Here is a 19,942-nt window from a genome sequence, read left to right as displayed (position 1 = left end):
CGGTGGTGGAAGCTTCCACCCGGGTCCCCAACGTGAGATCCCGGGCTGTAGACGCCGCACCAGCTGGAGTCTGCAGACCGCTGCTTCAGGCTGCCGGCTGCCGCGGGCCAGCGTAACGGAGCGCTCCCCTCCAGCGAGGTCTCACCCGCTCCGCGCCGACAGTCCATGCTGCGCCCGCCGCTGAAGCTCCGGGCGCGTCTCCGGGAAAGTCGGCGCCGATCCATGCTGTTAGGCCACGGGGGAGGCGGCCTGAAAAAGTGACATATTTTTAATTTGTAATGGAGTCCATATACAGTCCATATAATAGTCCACTGGGTGGCGCCGCGCAGCTGTTCTTCTTTTCGACTTTCTTTTGTTTTTACTGTGTCTAAAAGTGTGTTTTAGTGTGGGGGAAATAGGAGGAAACTGTTTGTCAGTCACTTACCTTGGTGGAATGTTACTTTTCTCCTTGTCGCATTTTCGCCCTCCCTCGCGGCCTGACAGCTTGGATTGGTGCGACCTTTCCCAGAGTCGGGCCCAAAGCTTCAGCAGCGGGTGCAGAGCGGACTTTCCATCGCGGAGCCGGGTGATCCCTTGCCGGGGATCACCAGAAGAAGTGCTCCGTTCGCTGGCCCGCGGACTATTAACATCCTGAAGCCGCGGTCTGCGGAACTTCTAGCCGCAGGTGCGGCGTGGACTTTCCATCGCGGAGTCTGGGATCCCTCGCCGGGGATCGCCAAAGAAGAGCGACCGCCGGCCTGCAGCCTATAACATCGTGAAGCAGCGGTCTCTGTTAGGAAGCGGCCGATCCGGGACCTCCAAGCCGCGGAGTGTCCGTCTGTCCCAACGTCAAAGTTTCGAGCATCCCGACGAGAGGACCTGTACATCGGGCCGTCCGTAGCAGCAACTGCGGAAGGTTCATGGCCCCGACCACGGATGAACAAAGGAGGAGGACTGACTGAACATTATTGCCTTCCACCACAGTGAAGAATGTTGATTCCACTGTGATGGATGTTCATGTTATATTCTATTGTGTATTGTGGTCTTTTTGATTGTGTGACTGCATGGTAAATCAAATTTCACTGTACCTGAATTGGTGCATGCGGCAATAAATGTGAACTTGAACTTGAACCTGTCAGGGATTATGGGGCGAAGGCAGGAGAATGGGGTTGAGAGGGAATGATAGATCAGCCATGATTGATTGGCGGAGTAGTCTTGATGGGTTGACTGGCCTTATTCTGCTCCTAGATTTTATGAACATAATGTTATTAATATGGATGGATTTCCTTTGGAACAAAAATCATTAATAAATGGACATGACTTTAAAATAATAGATATTAAGATTAGAAAGGGAGTTGAAGGAAAATAAACTACACTTAAATGGTAGTGAGAACCTGTAATCATTTACCATAAACGTGGTGGATGCTGACACTCACAACACATTCTCCATTCCTGGTCGTTTGAAATTACATTCACAACCATGAGACAACTTAGATCCTTTTGAGAATTCCTTCAGGGTTCTCAAGGCGAAATTCAACTATTTGGCTGCTTAGGAAGAAGCTTGAAGTGTTCACAGAGGGCCTGATGCTTTATCGTTGTTGCTCGCTACATAACCATGACTAACATAAAATGTGCAACCTCCATCAGCTACATCAACAACAGAAGAAGGAGGTTGAGGACAGATGTATGGAAATGTAGTGAGGTCTTCTCTAGCTATGCTGTCAGAATGAGATTTATAGCATTAAGATTCTCTTCATATTCCTACTTCCCCAGTTTTGGCAGTCCAGACTCTAGCCAGAACAACTGTCCACTACACAGGCAGATTTTTGTATAACAAGTTAGAATTACTATGTCTGGCAATCGCCGTCGACAAACACATAATTTTTCCTTGGCATTCATTCGTGTCATCATTGTTCATTTCCCACAAAACAAATATTTTTGCAAAAACCATAAATCTGGTAAATATCCCTCAACTGGCTACTTTTGTACTGGGGCTGCAATGGCAAATGAAGTACAGTGAATGCAAAACTTTGAACTCCATTCCCTCCAAATCGATGGCACAATATTTGAGATGGGCGATCTTTTAGAATGCTGAAGAAATTACTATGATTGCCTCCATGAGTGTAGCCTCAACTCACTGAAAACGCTACCTACCCACCTCTGAATATTGCACCAACTGTGCTTATGATTAAAAAAGATGATGCAGATGATCAAAATCTGAAATAGAAAATGCTGGGAATGCTCAGCAGGTATGGCATCAGCAGAAAGAGGAACAGTGGATTCTTCAAATTCAAAAATCTTCCTCATAATTGAGAAAATGAGAGGATGTAGAACACGCCCACCAGGCCAAACTACAAAAATGGCGAAACTCAGCCAAAATTATGATACAAAAAATGGTCGACAACATTTTTTTTCCAGCATCTGCAGTTCTTTCTTAAACATACAAAAAATGGTCAGTCTTGATACAAACTGAAAAAGTAACAAGTTATTTGGAGATTTCAACATTGAGTTCTGCAGCTTGCCACATATCCCAGGATAGATGAGGGTGTGTGCAGTGCAGTGGCGTCTAGTGAAGTGTAGTGTGGTGTTTAGTTTAATTTAGAGATACAGCATGGAAACAGGCCCTTTGGCCCAACGAGTCTGTGCTGAATAACGATCATCCATTGGGGCAGCATAGTGATGCAGCAGTAGAGTTGCTGCCTTGCTGCACCAGAGTTGCAGGTTCGATCTTGACTATGGGTGGTGTCTGTATGGAGTTTGTACATTCTTCCTGTAACCGTTTGGATATTCTCCGGGTGCTCTGGTTTCTTCCCACATCCAAAGACATGCAGGTTTGTAAGTTAAGTGGTTTCTGTAAATTGTCCCTAGAGTTTCCACGCTGTATCTCTAAACTAAACTAAACCTGTTCTATTCTACACACTAGGGACAATTTATAGACGCCAATTAACCTACAAACCTGCCCATGGTCAGAATGTGGGCGGAAACTGGAACACCTGGAGAAAACCCACGTGGTCACAGGAGAATGTACAAACTCTCTTTAGACAGAACCCGTAGTCAGGATCGAACACGGATCTCTGGTGCTGTAAGGCAGCAACTCAACTACTGCACCACTGTGCCACCCCAGTGTGGTGTAGTGGAGTGTTGTGTATGTGAGTATCTTTGTGCTGTGTTGGTCGATATGAGATTTGTTGCAATCTCCAGTGATCTTGATCAGGTGTGTTAAACCTGGGGTCTCCGTTGCACAAACCCAGGCCCCATCTGAGGGCTCCGCCAATCCAGGCTCTGTCAGTCGCGAATTCCGCTGACCCAAGCTCCGTCGGCCACTGGCTCCGATCCGCGAGGCTCTGGCCTGGACTGACCCGTGATGCTCCGGCTTCTCCGCGGCCATCTGGGAGACATCGAGACCACGGCGCCTTGATAAAGGCATCCGGCCACGTTCGCAGTCCGCGGCCCGGCGAGAAGCCTCATCCCTATATTACACTGTTTAATGACAAAACAATTATTAATCCACCAACTACTATTGTAATATGATATAAGCATCAGAAGATCTAGTTTGATTCAGGATCTGTGAGTTAACTAAACCCAGGATACCACTTAAGGGCCTGTCCCACTTGGCCGTCATTTACGTGACAGGCCGGTAGTGACTGACGCGCGACGGTGGCGCGCGTCATCATGCGTCTGCACAGCCGTCTGGAGCATGTGACGTCATTTGAAGATAGACACAAAAAGCTGGAGTAACTCAGCGGGACCGGCAGCATCTCTGGAGAAAAGGAATGGGTGATGTTTCGGGTTGAGACTCTTCAGTCTGAATCCAGATCCGCAACGGCCGTGAGCCCCAGGCCGAGCTCGGCGATCACTTGCCTGCTTCTGCTGCTGTTGGAGGTGAGACGTTGCACCACGCCAGGGTGTCCCACTTGGCCGTCATTTACGCGACAGACCGGTGGTGCGCGAAGATCTCGCTCAGAATGAAATCCTGGAGTGCTGCACGATACCGCTCGCAACACCACACTCCTCCACGCCACTCCATGCGCCCGTCCCGCGCTAACCACACGCTACCTACACGCTACCAGGTCGCGTAAATGGCGCACAAATGACGGCCAAGTGGAACAGGCCCGTTAGATTCTATAATTAACCTCAGGCCTCTAGGCTAGGAAAGGGAAATCAGGCTATCGATCAATGTCTCCTAATTTCCTATTGAAAATTGCCTCCGTCTGGAGGTCAATTGAGGATAGGATGAGATGGAGTAATGATACTTAGTCATCAAGTAATTCAGTAATAGGCAAAGTTATGTTACTGAGTCGTTTTTCTTGGCGCTGCTTGCTGACTTGCTTCCAATTTTGATGTGGAATTATAAAAATCATTTATTTGTACAGATTGCACCAATTGAAACGTTGGATAGGGCAAGAGCTTGTATGAAATGCACATACAGTGCATTCAGAAAGTATTCACACACCCTCATTTTTTCCACATTTTGTTACGTTACAGCCTTATTTTAAAATGGATTAATTATTTTTTTTATCATCAGTCCACACACAATACCCCAGAATGAAGAAGCAAAAACAGGTGTTTAGAAATTTTTGCAAAGTAATTAAAAGGAAACAACTGAAATATCATATTTACAAAGTATTCAGACCCTTTGCTATGAAACTAAAAATTGAGCTTAGGTTTCATCCTGTTTCCATTATTTATCCTTGAGATGTTTCTACAACTTGATTGGAGTCCACCAGTGGTAAATGAAATTGATTGGACATGATTTGGAAAGGCACACACCAGTCTATATAAGGTTCCACAGTGCATGTCAGCAAAAACAAAGCCATGAAGATGAAGGAATTGTCCACAGATCTCCGAGACACAGATCTGGGGAAGGGTATAAAATAATTTCTGCAGCATTCCAGGTCCCGAAGAGCGCAGTGGCCTCCGTCATTCTTAAATGGAAGAACTTTGGAACCACCAGTATTTTTCATAGAGCTGGCCGCCCGGCCAAACTGAGCAATCGGGGGAGAAGGGCCTTGGTTAGGGAGGTGTCCAAGACACCTCCCCCTCCCTCTGCAATTGGACACTGGATTTCCTCACCAACAGACCACAGTCTGTTAGGGTCTCCTCTACTCCTTCTTCACCCATGACTGCATCCCTAAGAATGGCTCCAACGCCATAATTAAATTTGCCAACGACTCCACGGTGGTAGGACTGATCAGTGACAACGACGAGTCAGCCTACAGGGAGGAGGTCCAGCACCTGGCAGCCTGGTGTGCCAACAATAACCTCGTCCTCAACTCCAAGAAGACAAAGGAAATTATTGTTGACTTCAGGAAGAACAGAGGGGGCAGACATACCGCCATCCATATAAACGGGACTGAGGTGGAGCGCGTCTCCAACTACAAATTCCTCGGGGTACACATCTCGGAGGATCTGTCCTGGTCCCTCAATACCTCCAAACTGATCAAAAAAGCACAGCAGCGCCTTTACTTCCTGAGGAGGCTCAAGAAAGCTCACCTGTCCCCCCAGATCCTGACCAACTTTTACCGCTGTACCATCGAAAGCATCCTGACCACCTGCTTCACGGTATGGTACAGCAGTTGCACCGTAGCTGACAGGAAGGCACTACAACGGGTGGTGAAAACCGCTCAGTACATCATCGGTGCCCCGCTCCCTGCCATGGATGCCCTCCACCGAAAACGGTGTCTGAGACGGGCCGGGAAGATCATCAAGGACCCCTCCCACCCTAACCATGGAATGTTTGCCCTCCTCCCATCAGGGAGGCGGTACAGAAGCCTCAGGTCTCGTACAAGTAGGATGAGGAACAGCTTCTTCAACAACACTATCACATTGCTGAACTCGGAGTCCCGCCGATAGTTTTCTCCAGTCTCTCCGTCCACATTGTTTGCTTATTCTGTATTTTTATTTCTATATTGCACTATTACTACGAACAGACGCTAAACTGCATTTCGTTGTACCCATACTTGTATCTGTGCAATGACAATAAAGTTGAATTGAATTGAATTGAATTGAACCTGATGGTCACTCTGACAGAGCTCCAGAGTTCTTCTGTGGAGATGGGAGAACCTTCCAGAAGAACAACTATATCTGCAGCACTCCACCAATCAGACCTTTATGGTAGAGTGGCTATATGGAAGCCACTCCTCAGTAAAAGGCACATGACAGCCCGCTTGGAGTTTGCCAAAAGGCATGAGAAACACGATTCTCTGGTCTGATGAAACCAAGATTGAACTCTTTGGCCTGAATGCCAAGTGTCATGTCTGGAGGAAACCAGGCACCGCTCATCACCTGGCCAATACCATACCTACGGTGAAGCATGGTGGTGGCAGCATCATGCTGTGGGGGTGTTTTTCAGCGGCAGAGACTGGGAGACTAGTCAGGATCGAGGGAAAGATGAACGGAGCAAAGTACAGAGAGATCCTTGATGAAAACCTACTCCAGAGCATTCTGGACCCAAACTGGGGAGGAGGTTCACAGTCCAACAGGACAACGACCCTATGCACACAGCCAAGACAACGCAGGAGTGGCTTCATGACAAGTCTGTGAATGTCCTTGAGTGGCCCAGCCAGAGCCTGGACTTGAACCCGATCGAACATCTCTGGAGGGACCTGAAAATAGCTGTGCATCGACGCTCCCCATCCAACCTGACAGAGCTTGAGAGGATCTGCAGAGAAGAATGGAAGAAATTGCCCAAATACAGGTGTGCCAAGCTTGTAGCATCATGCCCAAGAAGACTTGAGGCTGTAATCGCTGCCAAAGATGCCAAAGTATTGAATAAAGGGTCTGAATACTTATGTAAATGTTATATTTCAGTTATTTATTTTTAATTACTTCGCAAAAAGGCTGAATCAGCAAATCTAATATCATACTTATACAACATTATTTTAAATATAGAAATACCTACAACCGATGGTATTAGAAGAGACTGGGAACAAGAACTAGCTATAAAAATGTCAAAAGAGAGCTGGGATAAACACTTACTATATCTGCATAAATGCTCGATCAATGTACGACATACTCTTAACTAAAATTTAAAAAATTACATAGACCAGTGGTTCTCAACCTTTTTTCAGTGATGTACCCCCTGTGAAATATTTTTTCAGCCAAGTACCCCCTGTGAAATATTTTTTCAGCCAAGTACCCCCTAACCAGCGCAAAAATATAAATTAAAAATATATTTTAAAATCTCACGTACCCCCTGGAGTGCCTTCACGTACCCCCAGGGGTACGCGTACCCCCATTTGAGAACCACTGACATAGACTATATTATTCAAAAACTAAAATAAATAAACTTTTCCCCAATGTCTCACCCATTTGTGATAAATGTCAGTCACAAGAAGCTACCATAGCGCACTCTTGTTTTTTGTATAAAAATCCAAAAATTCTGGAACGAAATATTGAAATCTTCACAAAATTAATTAAAATAAAACGTGTACCAAAAGCAGAATGGATAATTTTTGGAATATCGGAAGGTAACCCCGAATTAAACGTGTTTCAAAAGAACTTACTTAATTACGGGCTAATAATGGGGGAAAAGCTTATACTCAAATTTTGGAAAAATGCTCCAATACCAACAATAAAAATGTGGATTTCAAACATGTTCGAAACACTACACCTGGAAGAGATGAGACTCCTCCTAGCAGGCAAAGCAGACCACTTCCAAAAGACGTGGTCTGCATTTATGGAAATATTACAAGCATAAGGTGCAATAGTAATTTAAAATATAAATGGTACCAGGATCTGGTAACGGGGGGTATAAAATAAAAAATTTAAAAAAACACGGTTGTTATATCCTTTTTTGCGGAGTTTTGTGTTATAATAGAGCGATTGTTTTTCCTTTTTTTTCTTTTCTTTCTAGGGTCTATTTTCTTTCTTTACTTCCTTCTCTAACTTCTTCCCTAAGGGGCTCTCTTCTCTCAACACTTTCCTGCACCTTCATGATTCCTGCTCACTTTCCTTACTTCTTTTATTTCTACCTTTTTTTAAAGCTCGAAAAACGAAGTGGTACAACAAATGTAATAAGATATATGTGTTGTGTATTACTGTAATTTACTGTACTTCCAATTAAAAAAAAATATTAAAAAAAAAAAAAAAAAAAAATTCTAACCTGTTTGCGCTTTTTTATTATGGGGTTGATGATAAAAAAAAAATAATTTAATCCATATTAGAATAAGGCTGTAATTTAACAATTGTGGAAAAAGTGAAGGGGTCTGAATACTTCATGAATGCACTGTATATTTAAATTATGGAGTGTTGCCAATTGATTTTGGTCCTTGGGCAATACTGATCCGTGATTAGACATAAACTGCTGGAGTAACTCAGCGGGACAGGCAGCATCTCTGGAGAGAAGGAATGGGTGACGTTTTGGGTCGAGGCCCTTCTTCAGACTCTCCAAGTGAGTTCCTTGCTTCTACTCACTTATGTCTGGTACAGTTGTAACATGGTATACCAATTCCTCTACTCATTGTTGTGACTTATGAAGGAAAGAATGCCATATGCCTTCTTCACCAGCTTGTCTGTGTCGCCACTTTCAAGGAAATACGTACTTGCATCTCTTCTTCTCTTTGTTCTACAATACTCCAAATATGGCTTTACCAACTTCTTTTTTTCTTCATTGATCAGGGAATTAAGCACAGAAATTGGGATGTGTTAGAGCTGTACTAGAAGTTGGGAAAGCCAATTTTGGAGTAATGTGTACATTCAGTCATTAAAATGCAAAAAAGATTTAGGAGGATCTTACGGGAAGGTTTGAGTTATCAGGAGAGGCTTGACAGTTGGAGTCTTTGTTCCCTGGAGCGCAGGAGGCTGAGGGCGACATAGAAGTTTATAAAATTATAAAGAGCATAGATAGGCGAATAGCCACAATCTTTTCCCAGGGTAGGGAAGTGTAAAAGTACAGAGCATAGGTTACAGGAGCGAGGGGAAACATTTTAAAGGGATCTGAGGTGTAACTTTTCACTTATTTGAATGTGACAAAAAATGAATATTGAGAATTTTTTACATGTTTTCTTTAAATTTCACAAAATGCTTTTAAATATTATTTAATTTAAATAAGATCCATGTTATCAAAATGTTCTTTTTCTTCTTCATGGCTATAAACTCTCCATTGAAATGATTGGGCTCACATTTTCTGCATCATATAACCATATAACAATTACAGCACGGAAACAGGCCATCTCGACCCTTCTAGTCCGTGCCGAACACGTATTCTCCCCTAGTCCCATATACCTGCGCTCAGACCATAACCCTCCATTCCTTTCCCGTCCATATAACCATCCAATTTATTTTTAAATGATAAAAACGAACCTGCCTCCACCACCTTCACTGGAAGCTCATTCCACACAGCCACCACTCTCTGAGTAACGAAGTTCCCCCTCATGTTACCCCTAAACTTAATTCCCTTAATTCTCAAGTCATGTTCCCTTGTAGGAAACTTCCCTACTCTCAGTGGGAAAAGCTTATCCACGTCAACTGTCTAACCCTCTCATCATTTTAAAGACCTCTATTAAGTCCCCCCTTAACCTTCTGCGCTCCAAAGAATAAAGCCCTAACTTGTTCAATCTTTCTCTGTAACTTAGTTGCTGAAACCCAGGCAACATTCTAGTAAATCTCCTCTGTACTCTCTCTATTTTGTTGACATCCTTCCTATAATTAGGCGACCAAAATTGTACACCATACTCCAGAATTGGCCTCACCAATGCCTTGTACAATTTTAACATTACATCCCAACTTCTATACTCAATGCTCTGATTTATAAAGGCCAGCACACCAAAAGCTTTCTTTACCACCCTATCTACATGAGATTCCACTTTCAGGGAACTGTGCACAGTTATTCCCAGATCCCTCTGTTCACCTGCATTCTTCAATTCCCTACCATTTACCATGTACGTCCTATTTTGATTTGTCCTGCCAAGATGTAACACCTCACACTTATCAGCATTAAACTCCACCTGCCATCTTTCAGCCCACTCTTCCAACTGGCATAAATCTCTCTGTAGACTTTGAAAATCTACTTCATTATCCACAACCCCACCTATCTTAGTATCATCTGCATACTTACTAATCCAATTTACCACACCATCATCCAGATCATTGATGTACATGACAAACAACAGTGGGCCCAACACAGATCCCTGTGGCACCCCACTAGTCACTGGCCTCCAACCTGACAAACAACCATTCACCATTATTCTCTGGCATCTCCCATTCAGCCACTGTTGAATCCATCTTGCTACTCCACCATTAATACCCAACAATTGAACCTTCTTAACCAACCTTCCGTGAGGAACCTTGTCAAAGGCCTTACTGAAGTCCATATATACAACATCCACTGCTTTACCCTCATCAATTTCCCGAGTAACCTCTTCAAAAAATTCAAGAAGATTAGTCAAACATGACCTTCCAGGCACAAATCCATGTTGACTGTTCCTAATCAGACCCTGTTTATCCAGATGCTTATATATATTATCTCTAAGTATCCTTTCCATTAATTTGCCCACCACTGACGTCAAACTAACAGGTCTATAATTGCTAGGTTTACTCTTAGACCCCTTTTTAAACAATGGAACAACATGCGCAGTACGCCAATCCTCCGGCACTATTCCCGTTTCTAATGACATTTGAAATATTTCTGTCATAGCCCCTGCTATTTCTACACTATCTTCCCTCAATGTCCTAGGGAATATCCTGTCCGGACCTGGAGACTTATCCACTTTTATATTTCTCAAAAGTGTCAGTACTTCCTCTTCTTTGAATCTCATAGTTTCCATAGCTACTCTACTTGTTTCGCTTACCTCAGATAATTCAATATCCTTCTCCATGGTGAATACCGAAGAAAAGAAATTGTTCAATATCTCCCCCATCTCTTTTGGTTCTGCAGATAGCTGTCCACTGACTCTCTAATGGACCAATTTTATCCCTCGTTATCCTTTTGCTATTAATATAGCTGTAGAAACCCTTTGGATTTACTTTCATCTTACTTGCCAAAGCAACCTCATATCTTCTTTTAGCTTTTCTAATTTCTTTCTTAAGATTCTTTTTACATTCTTTATACTCCTCAAGCACCTCATTTACTCCATGCTATCTATAATTATTGTAGATCTCTCTCTTTTTCCGAACCAAGTGTCCAATTTCCCTTGAAAACCATGGCTCTTTCCAATTTTTACTCTTTCCTTTCAACCGAACAGGGACATAAAGATTCTGTACTCTTAAAATTTCACCTTTAAATGTCCTCCATTTCTCTTCCACGTCTTTCCCATAAAACAAACTGTCCCAATTTACTCCTTTTAAATCCTTTCGCATCTCCTCAAAGTTAGCCTATCTCCAATCAAAAATCTCAACCCTAGGTCCAGTTCTGACCCTCTCCATAATTATATTGAAACTAATGGTATTGTGATCACTGGTCCCGAACTGTTCCCCAACGCATACCTCTGCCACCTGACCCGTCTCATTTCCTAACAGGAGGTCCAGCACTGCCCCTTCTCTAGTAGGTACCTCTATGTATTGCTGCAAAAAACTATCCTGCACACATTTTACAAACTCCAACCCATCCAGCCCATTTACAGAATGTGTTTCCCAGTCTATGTGTGGAAAATTGAAATCTCCCACAATCACTACCTTGTGCTTACTACTAATATCTGCAATCTCCTTACATATATGCTCTTCCAATTCTCGCTCCCCATTTGGCGGTCTATAATACACCCCTATAAGTGTTGCTACCCCTTTCCCATTTCTCAGTTCCACCCAAATAGCCTCCCTAGACGAGCTCTCTAATCTATCCTGCCAAAGCACTGCTGTAATATCTTCCCTGATAAGCAATGCAACACCTCCACCTCTTGCCTCTCCAATTCTATCACATCAGGTCCAACCTTTTGGAGGATCCACAATTAGATTTCCCAATGTAACTCTGGAGACTATGATCATTCGTGTTCTATAGCTGGCATTCTTGTGCAATCTATCAGAGGAGTATGGTAACAAGCCAAAATTTAAGACTTCCATTTTTGAATACCAAAAGTCAAAAGGTCATATGTGATAGGAGCAGAATTAGGCCAGTCGGCCCATCAAGACTACTCTGCCATTCAATCATGGCTGATCTATCCTCCTAGCCCCATTCTCCTGCCTTCTCACCATATCCTCTGACATCCAATAATCAATGATCTATTTATCTCTGCCTAAAAAAAGACCTGAACACAGGTGAGGAGAGTCCTAAACTTGCCTGCATTTACCCAGGTAAATGCCAACAGTTTTCCCATGGAATTGCCAGAAAAGAATAACCAAAATATGGCAGTTATCTTCACTTTTTTTCTGAAGGATAACACTTCTAAATGAGACTACAAAGAACTAGTGGTGTTCTTGAAATTGAAACAGAAATAAACAAGATATTTGCCCTGATGTATTGCATTCACACTTGGGCCATCGTGTTTTCACAAAGTGATTTTCAGAACAGCTACAGTAAAGTAAAGAAAGGTATCTTAGAGAGCAAACATGGGAGTAAAAGAATAGTAATAATATTCTTGAGCTCCAGTCAACAAATTAGTCAACAATATATTTTATATTTCAGTATTCACGAGGCATTTCTTAAATTGACTCGTGGAGCAACTGAAGGTGAGGCACAATTTCTTAAATCAGAACAGGTCAGCAATATTCCAGCTTTAAGGGTGAGTATGGAAGCCTCTGTTAATTGCGTTCAACCGTGTATTTCTATTATTTTGTATGGAAACGGAGATTTGTTACATTGGGCCTATAATAGCAAATATGTGTTCTTAAAGTTATTTCAATTACCCGTACTTCCCGGCAATGAAGACGCACCTGTGTCGAAGACGCACCCCCAATTTAGGTTGCTACATTTTGAAAAAAGGATGGCGGGACATGATCAAGGGTTTGGTTTAGTCCAGGGGTTGGCAACATCGCCTGCGTGCCCCGGAACTGACTGCAGTTCCCAGATCCCTCGCGTCCCGGGACTGGCTGTAGCACCCAGGTCGGCTCGCTTGCCCCAGGTCTGGCTGTGACACCCAGGTCGGCTGCGTGTCCTGCGAATGGCTGTAGGTCCCTGGTCGGCTCCCTTGCCCCAGGTCTGGCTGTGACACCCAGGTCAGCTGCGTGGCCCGCGAATTGCTGCAGTTGCCACGTCGGCTCGCTTGCCCCATGACCCAGGGCTAGCTGCAGTTCCGGGGGGGGGGGGGGAGGAGAGAGGGAGAGGGAGAGGGAGAGAGATGGTCGAAGGACACCATGGCTGGCAGGCAGAAGGCGCTGAGGTGGCCGCCACTTCCGCTGTCCGGTCCCGGCGGCCGCTCGCAGCCACGCAAGCTAATTCCCTCCCCGGCCACAATGCGGTGGCTCCACGCCCGCAGTGCGGTGGCAGCGGTGAGTGTGGTGCTGGCATGATCCCCCACCCCCTCGTCAATGCTCCTGCCCTCCACGCAACTTTGCCCCTGACGGCCAAGCCAATTTGTGCAGCCCAGGCCATGCTGACCCGGGCCAGACTCCCCACACGCTGTGAAAGGAACTCTTCCCCCCCCCCCCCCCGCTGTCCTTTTATGGCCGCTTCAAACTTAAAATACCGACAAGGTCACCAATCCTTATGCCAGGTTATGCGGCGAAGAAAATGAACGATCTTTTTGCTGAGCCACATCCGCTGTTAAATAAAAGTTGAGAAGACGGTGAATAATTTCCACATAGATAGCCAATGCATTTCCAAAGAGCAAAGGAAATTTGAAGTCCGCCTCAATGCCCACACAACTGCAACTTCTTAAAGAGACACTACCTTTTAAAACACATGAGACTCTACAAAGATTTATCACGTAAATGAGCAAGCTCATTCAATTACATCCTATTTCATCTGAATTATAGGATTAATTCAACATTCACCAAGAACCGGTTCCACAAACAAGTAACACTCACTCACTCTACACCCTCATTCTCTGTTGCTGTTGTTATTGCTCCTCCCTTAGACACAGGTCATTTCATTAAAGCTTCAAAGTATAAGCTACATTTCACATTCCATTCACTCCTTATCAGCAAGCGTAAGGAAGTGTATATAGTGTAAAAGAAAAACCTCAGGTGCACAAATTTGTCCGAGAGGGGTGAGCCAGAGGCCCGTCAAAGGGTCAACGGCGCAGCCCCCTCGCTACCAAAGATCTTTTTACATGGCAGAATTTTACATTAATTAACTTCACATTCCCTTGTCTGACAGAGCCGTTCTGTCTACTAGAATGTTTGGTTCTGTGGGGACCAATGTGCAGAATTCGTAATCTGCTGTGTGGGCAGTAATGTCAGCTAGGGCATTCCCCCGGGAGACTTTGTTGTGCCCACTTGTCTGGGCATTGCACTTAATAATGGCCAATTGGACCGGGAGGGCTAAGGCGTGCAGTAGCTGTTGAGGTTGCAAGCGCTGTTTTTAAGTTGCGAATGTCTTCTTCTTGTTGGAGTGAGAGAGTTAGAATGAGAATTGCTGCGGTGCTTTGGCAGAGACACCAGCAATGAGTAGTTTAATGTATCCACTGACGGTAGAAATTAACCAAGCCCAGAAATGGGTTTGGTCCGATTCACTGTCATTCAGGGTCTTGTCACGCCTCACACTTGCCCGATTACTCACAGACTTTCCCCTCTCCCTCCATCAGGGAGACGAGCTCTGTATTTGCTAACAGATCAGAGTATTTTTTTTCAAGTTTGCTTTAAACTGTACCCACTGTTGGCTGCAAAATGTTAAAGTTCTTGGGGCAAAAGTGAGCAGCCTCGATTCTTGCGGGGTAGTTAAGGTACTGTGCCTCGAAAGCCAACAGCTTTTTCCCTTTTCAGTCTTCTTTAATTTATCTGCTGTTTCTCTTACTCTGGTGTTCTGTGTTGTTGAACTCTCACTGCTGGATTCATTACTGCTCTTCCTCTTCAGCATTAAGCCCTCTCCCTTCTTCTTCCTCAAGCCCTCTCCCTTCTTCTTCCTCATCTTCCTTATCAGTTCTATCTTCTTCTGCCTTAAGCCCTTCCCTGTAGGAGTACCGGAGCACCCTTCACGGAATCTTAGTGGGATAGCTCCTGCTGTTAGTGACTGGTGGCCAGGATGGGGGAGATATTCTACACTATTTCCAATTTTGTTTCTCTCCCCGAATTTGTTCCTCATCCCCCCTCTCTCTGTAAACAGGGTCGCCATACCAGACAAGGGGTCCCTGTGGATATTTTGCTTAGGTTTCAATTTTTACATACCAATTGTTTAATATTATTTTGGCCAACCATATTCTCTTTTTTTTTAAATCTATTCATTATGTGATCTTTACGTTTTCCTGGATCCAACTAACACATATGGATCCAAATAACACATATGCTGTACCGAGTATTGCTCCCACATTACTCTTGTCCAGAGCCTATCCCATTACTCAGCCCAATATCGGCTTAATACTTCAGACAGCCAACTTGTCTTACCTTGCGTTGGCTGTTCTGAAAGATCACAGGGAAGGACCACAGTGTTCCCGGGCACTCTCAGGAGTTCAGACTCAACGGGTCCGATAGTGCACATTCTACTCCCTTTGAGATCCCGGCCAAACTGTAGCCTCTTACTCAGTCTTCAGAGATAGTTTCCAGCAAGATCCTGCCGACAATGCCAATGTTAAGGTTCATTTCACTTCAAAAAGACCAAAACGCAATAAAATTAGTCAAGTAGTAAAATCTTTATTTCACCCAGGCGGGTGTGGCCGTCATTCTTATAGTATGTAAAATACAGACTCCAGAGTCAGTCTATCCCCACACACAGGGTAATGTTCAATTTATACCCCAATAATCAGCGATTCAGCAATACTTTATCTTACAGAGCATTGTACAGCCTCTTGCCTGTTAAGATTGGCAGGTTCTTCCGAGAGAGGAAGGGTTAGCCCATATATGGTCATGCTGAAGAAGCTATTTTTCTGCAGATCAAGCATTTGTTTTTTTTAACCTAATTGACACACATTATAATCTTATAGAGTAAAGAGTAGGAGCCAAGAGTCTGAACATTCCCTTGATTGTTTTTCTCTATGTTATAAACATTAATGTATTTGTGCTGTTATCTCGCTAATGTTATGGAAGAAGGGCAAAAACATTTCTGTTAGCCTTGCTAGTGTAATAGGAGAAAGGTGAAAGCATCCATTTTATTGCTTCTAAATCTACAGCTGAATCCATTTTATAACTTTTAAATCTTTAAACTTTCTCATCAGTACAGCAACATCGTTCTTGATGTTGCTCTACTGAGGGATAGCCAAGTCTATCTTTCTTGGCTAACAACCTAACCTTCGGCATCCAAGACGCAGGTAAATTTTCGTGCCTTATTTTTGAGTTAAAAATAGCGTCTTCATTGCCGGGAAATACGGTAAGTGACAAAATATTTTTATATATGTTTAGTCAAGTGATTTGCCAAGACCTTACAACAGTATTGTTTCTTTTGCAAGTCAGGGATGAATCTCCTGTAGTTATCGAACACTGCTAGAGGGGTCAATTTTCACTTACAATAACGTGCCTGTAACAACACAGCTGCTGGTAAAGGCACAGAATCAAATCGTTAGAAACAGAATAAGATGGTTGAGAGCTTAAAGTTCCTTAATGTAAATATTACTAACGATCTGTTATGGACCAAACATATAGAAGTGACAGCTAAGACAGGCAACTGAGCAAATTCAGCTTGTCTCCAAGAACTCTTTCAAGCTTTACAGATGCACCCATAGAAAGCTTACTGTTGGGTTGCATCAGAGCTTGGTTTGTGTTGTGGATGTAGCCCAGTCCATCATTCAAACAAGACTCCCCACCATTGACTCCATCTACACTTCACGCCACTTCAAGAAAGTAGCCAATATAATGGAAGACCTACCCCAGTATTCCTTCTTGTCACCACTCCTGTCGGGCAGTAGATGCAGAAGCTTGAAAGTGTGCACCACTAATCTCTGTAACATCTACTGTTTCTTATCAGGCTTTTGAACGGTCCTCCCATATGCTAGGGTATAGTCCGATTCACCTATACCTCATTGTGGACATTGACCTTGTCTCCTGAATTGTTATGCTACAATGCTGAGAACTATATACGATACGTTACGATAGAACTTTATTTATCCCAGGAGGGAAATTGCACTCTGTATTTTCCCCTTTGGTCTAGCTGTTGTACATGTTTGATTTTACGTTTAGAATTATCTGATGGTTTTGGACAGCATACAAAACAAAGATTTTTAATATAGCTTTGTAAACATGACAGAAATAAACCTAAACAATCTGTGACTGGGCATTATATTGCAGGACCCATGATAATGGCCTGTCCCACTTACGCGGCCTTTTCGGCTACTGCGGCACCCGTCATAGGTCGCCGAAAAATTTCAACGTTGAAAATTCCCTTTAGTGTAACCAATAGGATATTCCCAATTGACCAAAAGCAGAAATATTACCAGCATTTGTTGTCAAGGAATACAGTTGTAGCTAGATATATTAAACTTAGGTGTTTTTAAATGTTATGAATTAATCTACACAGAAGTGCTCTGCATGTTGTTTTGTTTTTTGGAATATACTTCATTCATAAGTTGTAGATGTTACTGAGAGTAAAAAAAGCTAATAGGTGAAAGGAAGATAGGAGAAAGAAAACAAAAAATGAGGTAGCAGCAGGAGATTTGCACTCACAATTGCACAATGATAATTTATTCTACGCAGTTTATGAAGACCAGTTATAAAACGTGGCGCGGTGCCAGTAGAGCAGGCTATGAGCGCGTGCCAGTGTGGCATCGGCTCCTGGGTGTCCGCTGTGTGCCTCTTTGAAGTAATCATCGCGTAGTGATGAGGGTATCACTACCTTGTGGCCCTTAACAACAACACCATCCTGAACCACCAGTTCATCACGGACCAGGAAGAACGGCTGCGCCTCTGTTGGCGTGTTGGATTGTTTGTCTGGCCAGCCTGTTTTGATGATGAAGGAGAGAATCTGGAGGGTATTGTCAGTGGCAGTATACGCAGCCAGGGTGCGCAGTTGCTCGGTGGAGACAAAGTCGACACCGAGGACAGTGACATTTTCTTGTTCGTAGGGATGTTGTTCGCAAGATGCCCGAGGTGCATGAGAGAGTGTCCGCGACGTGCATGTCCTTGCCCTTTTTGTAGGTAATAGAGAAATCGAATCGCTGCAGCTGCATCATCATGCGCTGCAGGCGAGCTGGTGCAGCATGGATGGGCTTGTTCAGAATTGTTACCAGTGGTTGGTGGTCCGTCTTGACCGTGAAGGTGTTCCCAAAGATGAAGTCATGGAATTTGGAGCAGGCAAAGACGACAGCCAGCAGTCCCTTCTCGATCTGCGCGTAGTGCTGTTCCGTGTCGGTCATGGTGCGAGAGGCATACGAGACAGGTAGTAGGGTGCCATCGGCAGATGGTTGCAAGCAGGCTGCGCCGAGCTCGAATCTCGAGGTATCACAGGTGATCGTCACCGGACGTTACAGGTCGAAAAACGTCAGGGTCGGTGCATTGGTCAGTTTGGATTTTAAAGCATCGAAGGCAATCTGATGTTGCTGGAACCATGACCAGGCAGTATTCTTTTTGGTCAGCTGACGCAGTGTTGCTGAGGTTCGGTATGAACTTACCGAGATAGTTTACCATGCCCTGGAAACGCTGCAGGCTTTTCACGTCTGTGGGGGCAGGCATTTCTGTAATGGCAGCAGTTTTCTTCGGATCAGGTTTGAGGCCGTCGGGAGTGAAAATGTGGTCGATGTAGGAGACCTCCGGGACCCTGAACTTGCACTTGTCAGGATTCAGCTTGAGGTTGATTGAGCCTGAGATTGTGATCGTGCTCCGTTGCGTCTTTGCCATACACCAGGATATCGTCGACAATGATGGCACAAGGTAGGTCCTCGAACAGCTGCTCCATGTTTTTTTGGAAGACTTCACTGGCGGAGGTGATTCCGAATGGCATTCTCAGAAACTTGTATCTGCCAAATGGGGTGGCAAATGTGGTGAGGTTTGACGACTTCTTGTCCAGCGGTATATGCCAGAAAGAGTTCTTTGCATCAAGGACAGAAAATAGGGTGGCCATTCTGATCTTTGCCGCAACATCCTCGACGGTCTTCATGGGATGGTGGGGGCGCTTAATGGCAGTGTTCAGGTCTTTCGGGTTGATGCACAGATGGATTTCATTTTTTCCCTTCTTGACTGTGGCAATCATGGTTGAGACCGAGTCGGTGGGGTCGCTGACTGCTTCAATTACGCCTATGGAGACCAAGTCCTTCAGCTCGGAATGAACCCTGTCAATCATGGCAAATGACAACCGGTGTGGGGGTCGGATGACGTGTGTCACATCAGGGTTGGTAATAATCTTGTAGGTCACAGGCAGCTTGCCTAGTTTGTTATCAAACAGATCAGGGAATACTTTCAGTGGGTCCATCGACATATGCAGCTTGTGGACTGTTTTGTCAAAGGAAATCTGCCCCAGTTCCTGACAGGCACGATTGCCTAGCAGAGTCATAGAATTAAAGTTCAAAACATAGAAGGTCAAATTCCTTGTGGTTTTTTCCAGTACACATTCCAAGGTGATTTTACCCAGAGGAACCAGTACCTCCCTTCCGTAAGCATGTAGAGTGGAACTGTCCTTGATCAGTGGCTCATTAATTTTAATCTTATTGAAGAGGTTGATTGACATTGTATTGACCTTTGCACCCGTATCCAATTTCGCGCCAAAGACGACATTGTTTACAGATACCGTCAATGTAGGATCAGAATTCATAGCTGTAGCATGCTGTAACGAGTAAACAGTCGGATCCTCTTGCGAGTTAATTGGGCTATGTTCGGGGGCGGATTCTAGCTGGTATTGAGCAGTGAGACTATTATTGTCTCGTTGCAAAAAATTGAGATTAAACTTGGAGCTGGGCAAAATCTTCCCACGGGCCCGACTTGCTGCCCGACATGCAGATGCAAAGTGGTTTAACTTTTTACAGTAATTGCATGATTTTCCAAATGCAGGACAAGCTGATTGTCTACTGTGTAAGTA

The 19,942-nt window shown here is 44.2% G+C and overlaps 1 protein-coding gene across 2 annotated transcripts in view; it reads left to right on the top strand.

The window, feature by feature from the left end:
* cib4 (calcium and integrin binding family member 4) overlaps positions 1-19,942 on the top strand; it is a 67,754-nt gene that overhangs the window by 16,676 nt on the left and 31,136 nt on the right. For both annotated transcript variants that reach the window (XM_033021078.1, XM_033021077.1), the window contains exon 3: positions 12,536-12,632. In XM_033021078.1, the coding sequence (XP_032876969.1) occupies positions 12,536-12,632 (97 nt within the window). The remainder of the gene's footprint in view (positions 1-12,535; positions 12,633-19,942) is intronic.

Source organism: Amblyraja radiata, chromosome 5 (genome assembly GCF_010909765.2).
Source record: "Amblyraja radiata isolate CabotCenter1 chromosome 5, sAmbRad1.1.pri, whole genome shotgun sequence".
Lineage (NCBI taxonomy): Eukaryota > Metazoa > Chordata > Chondrichthyes > Rajiformes > Rajidae > Amblyraja > Amblyraja radiata.
This window is presented reverse-complemented; position numbering and strand designations above follow the sequence as displayed.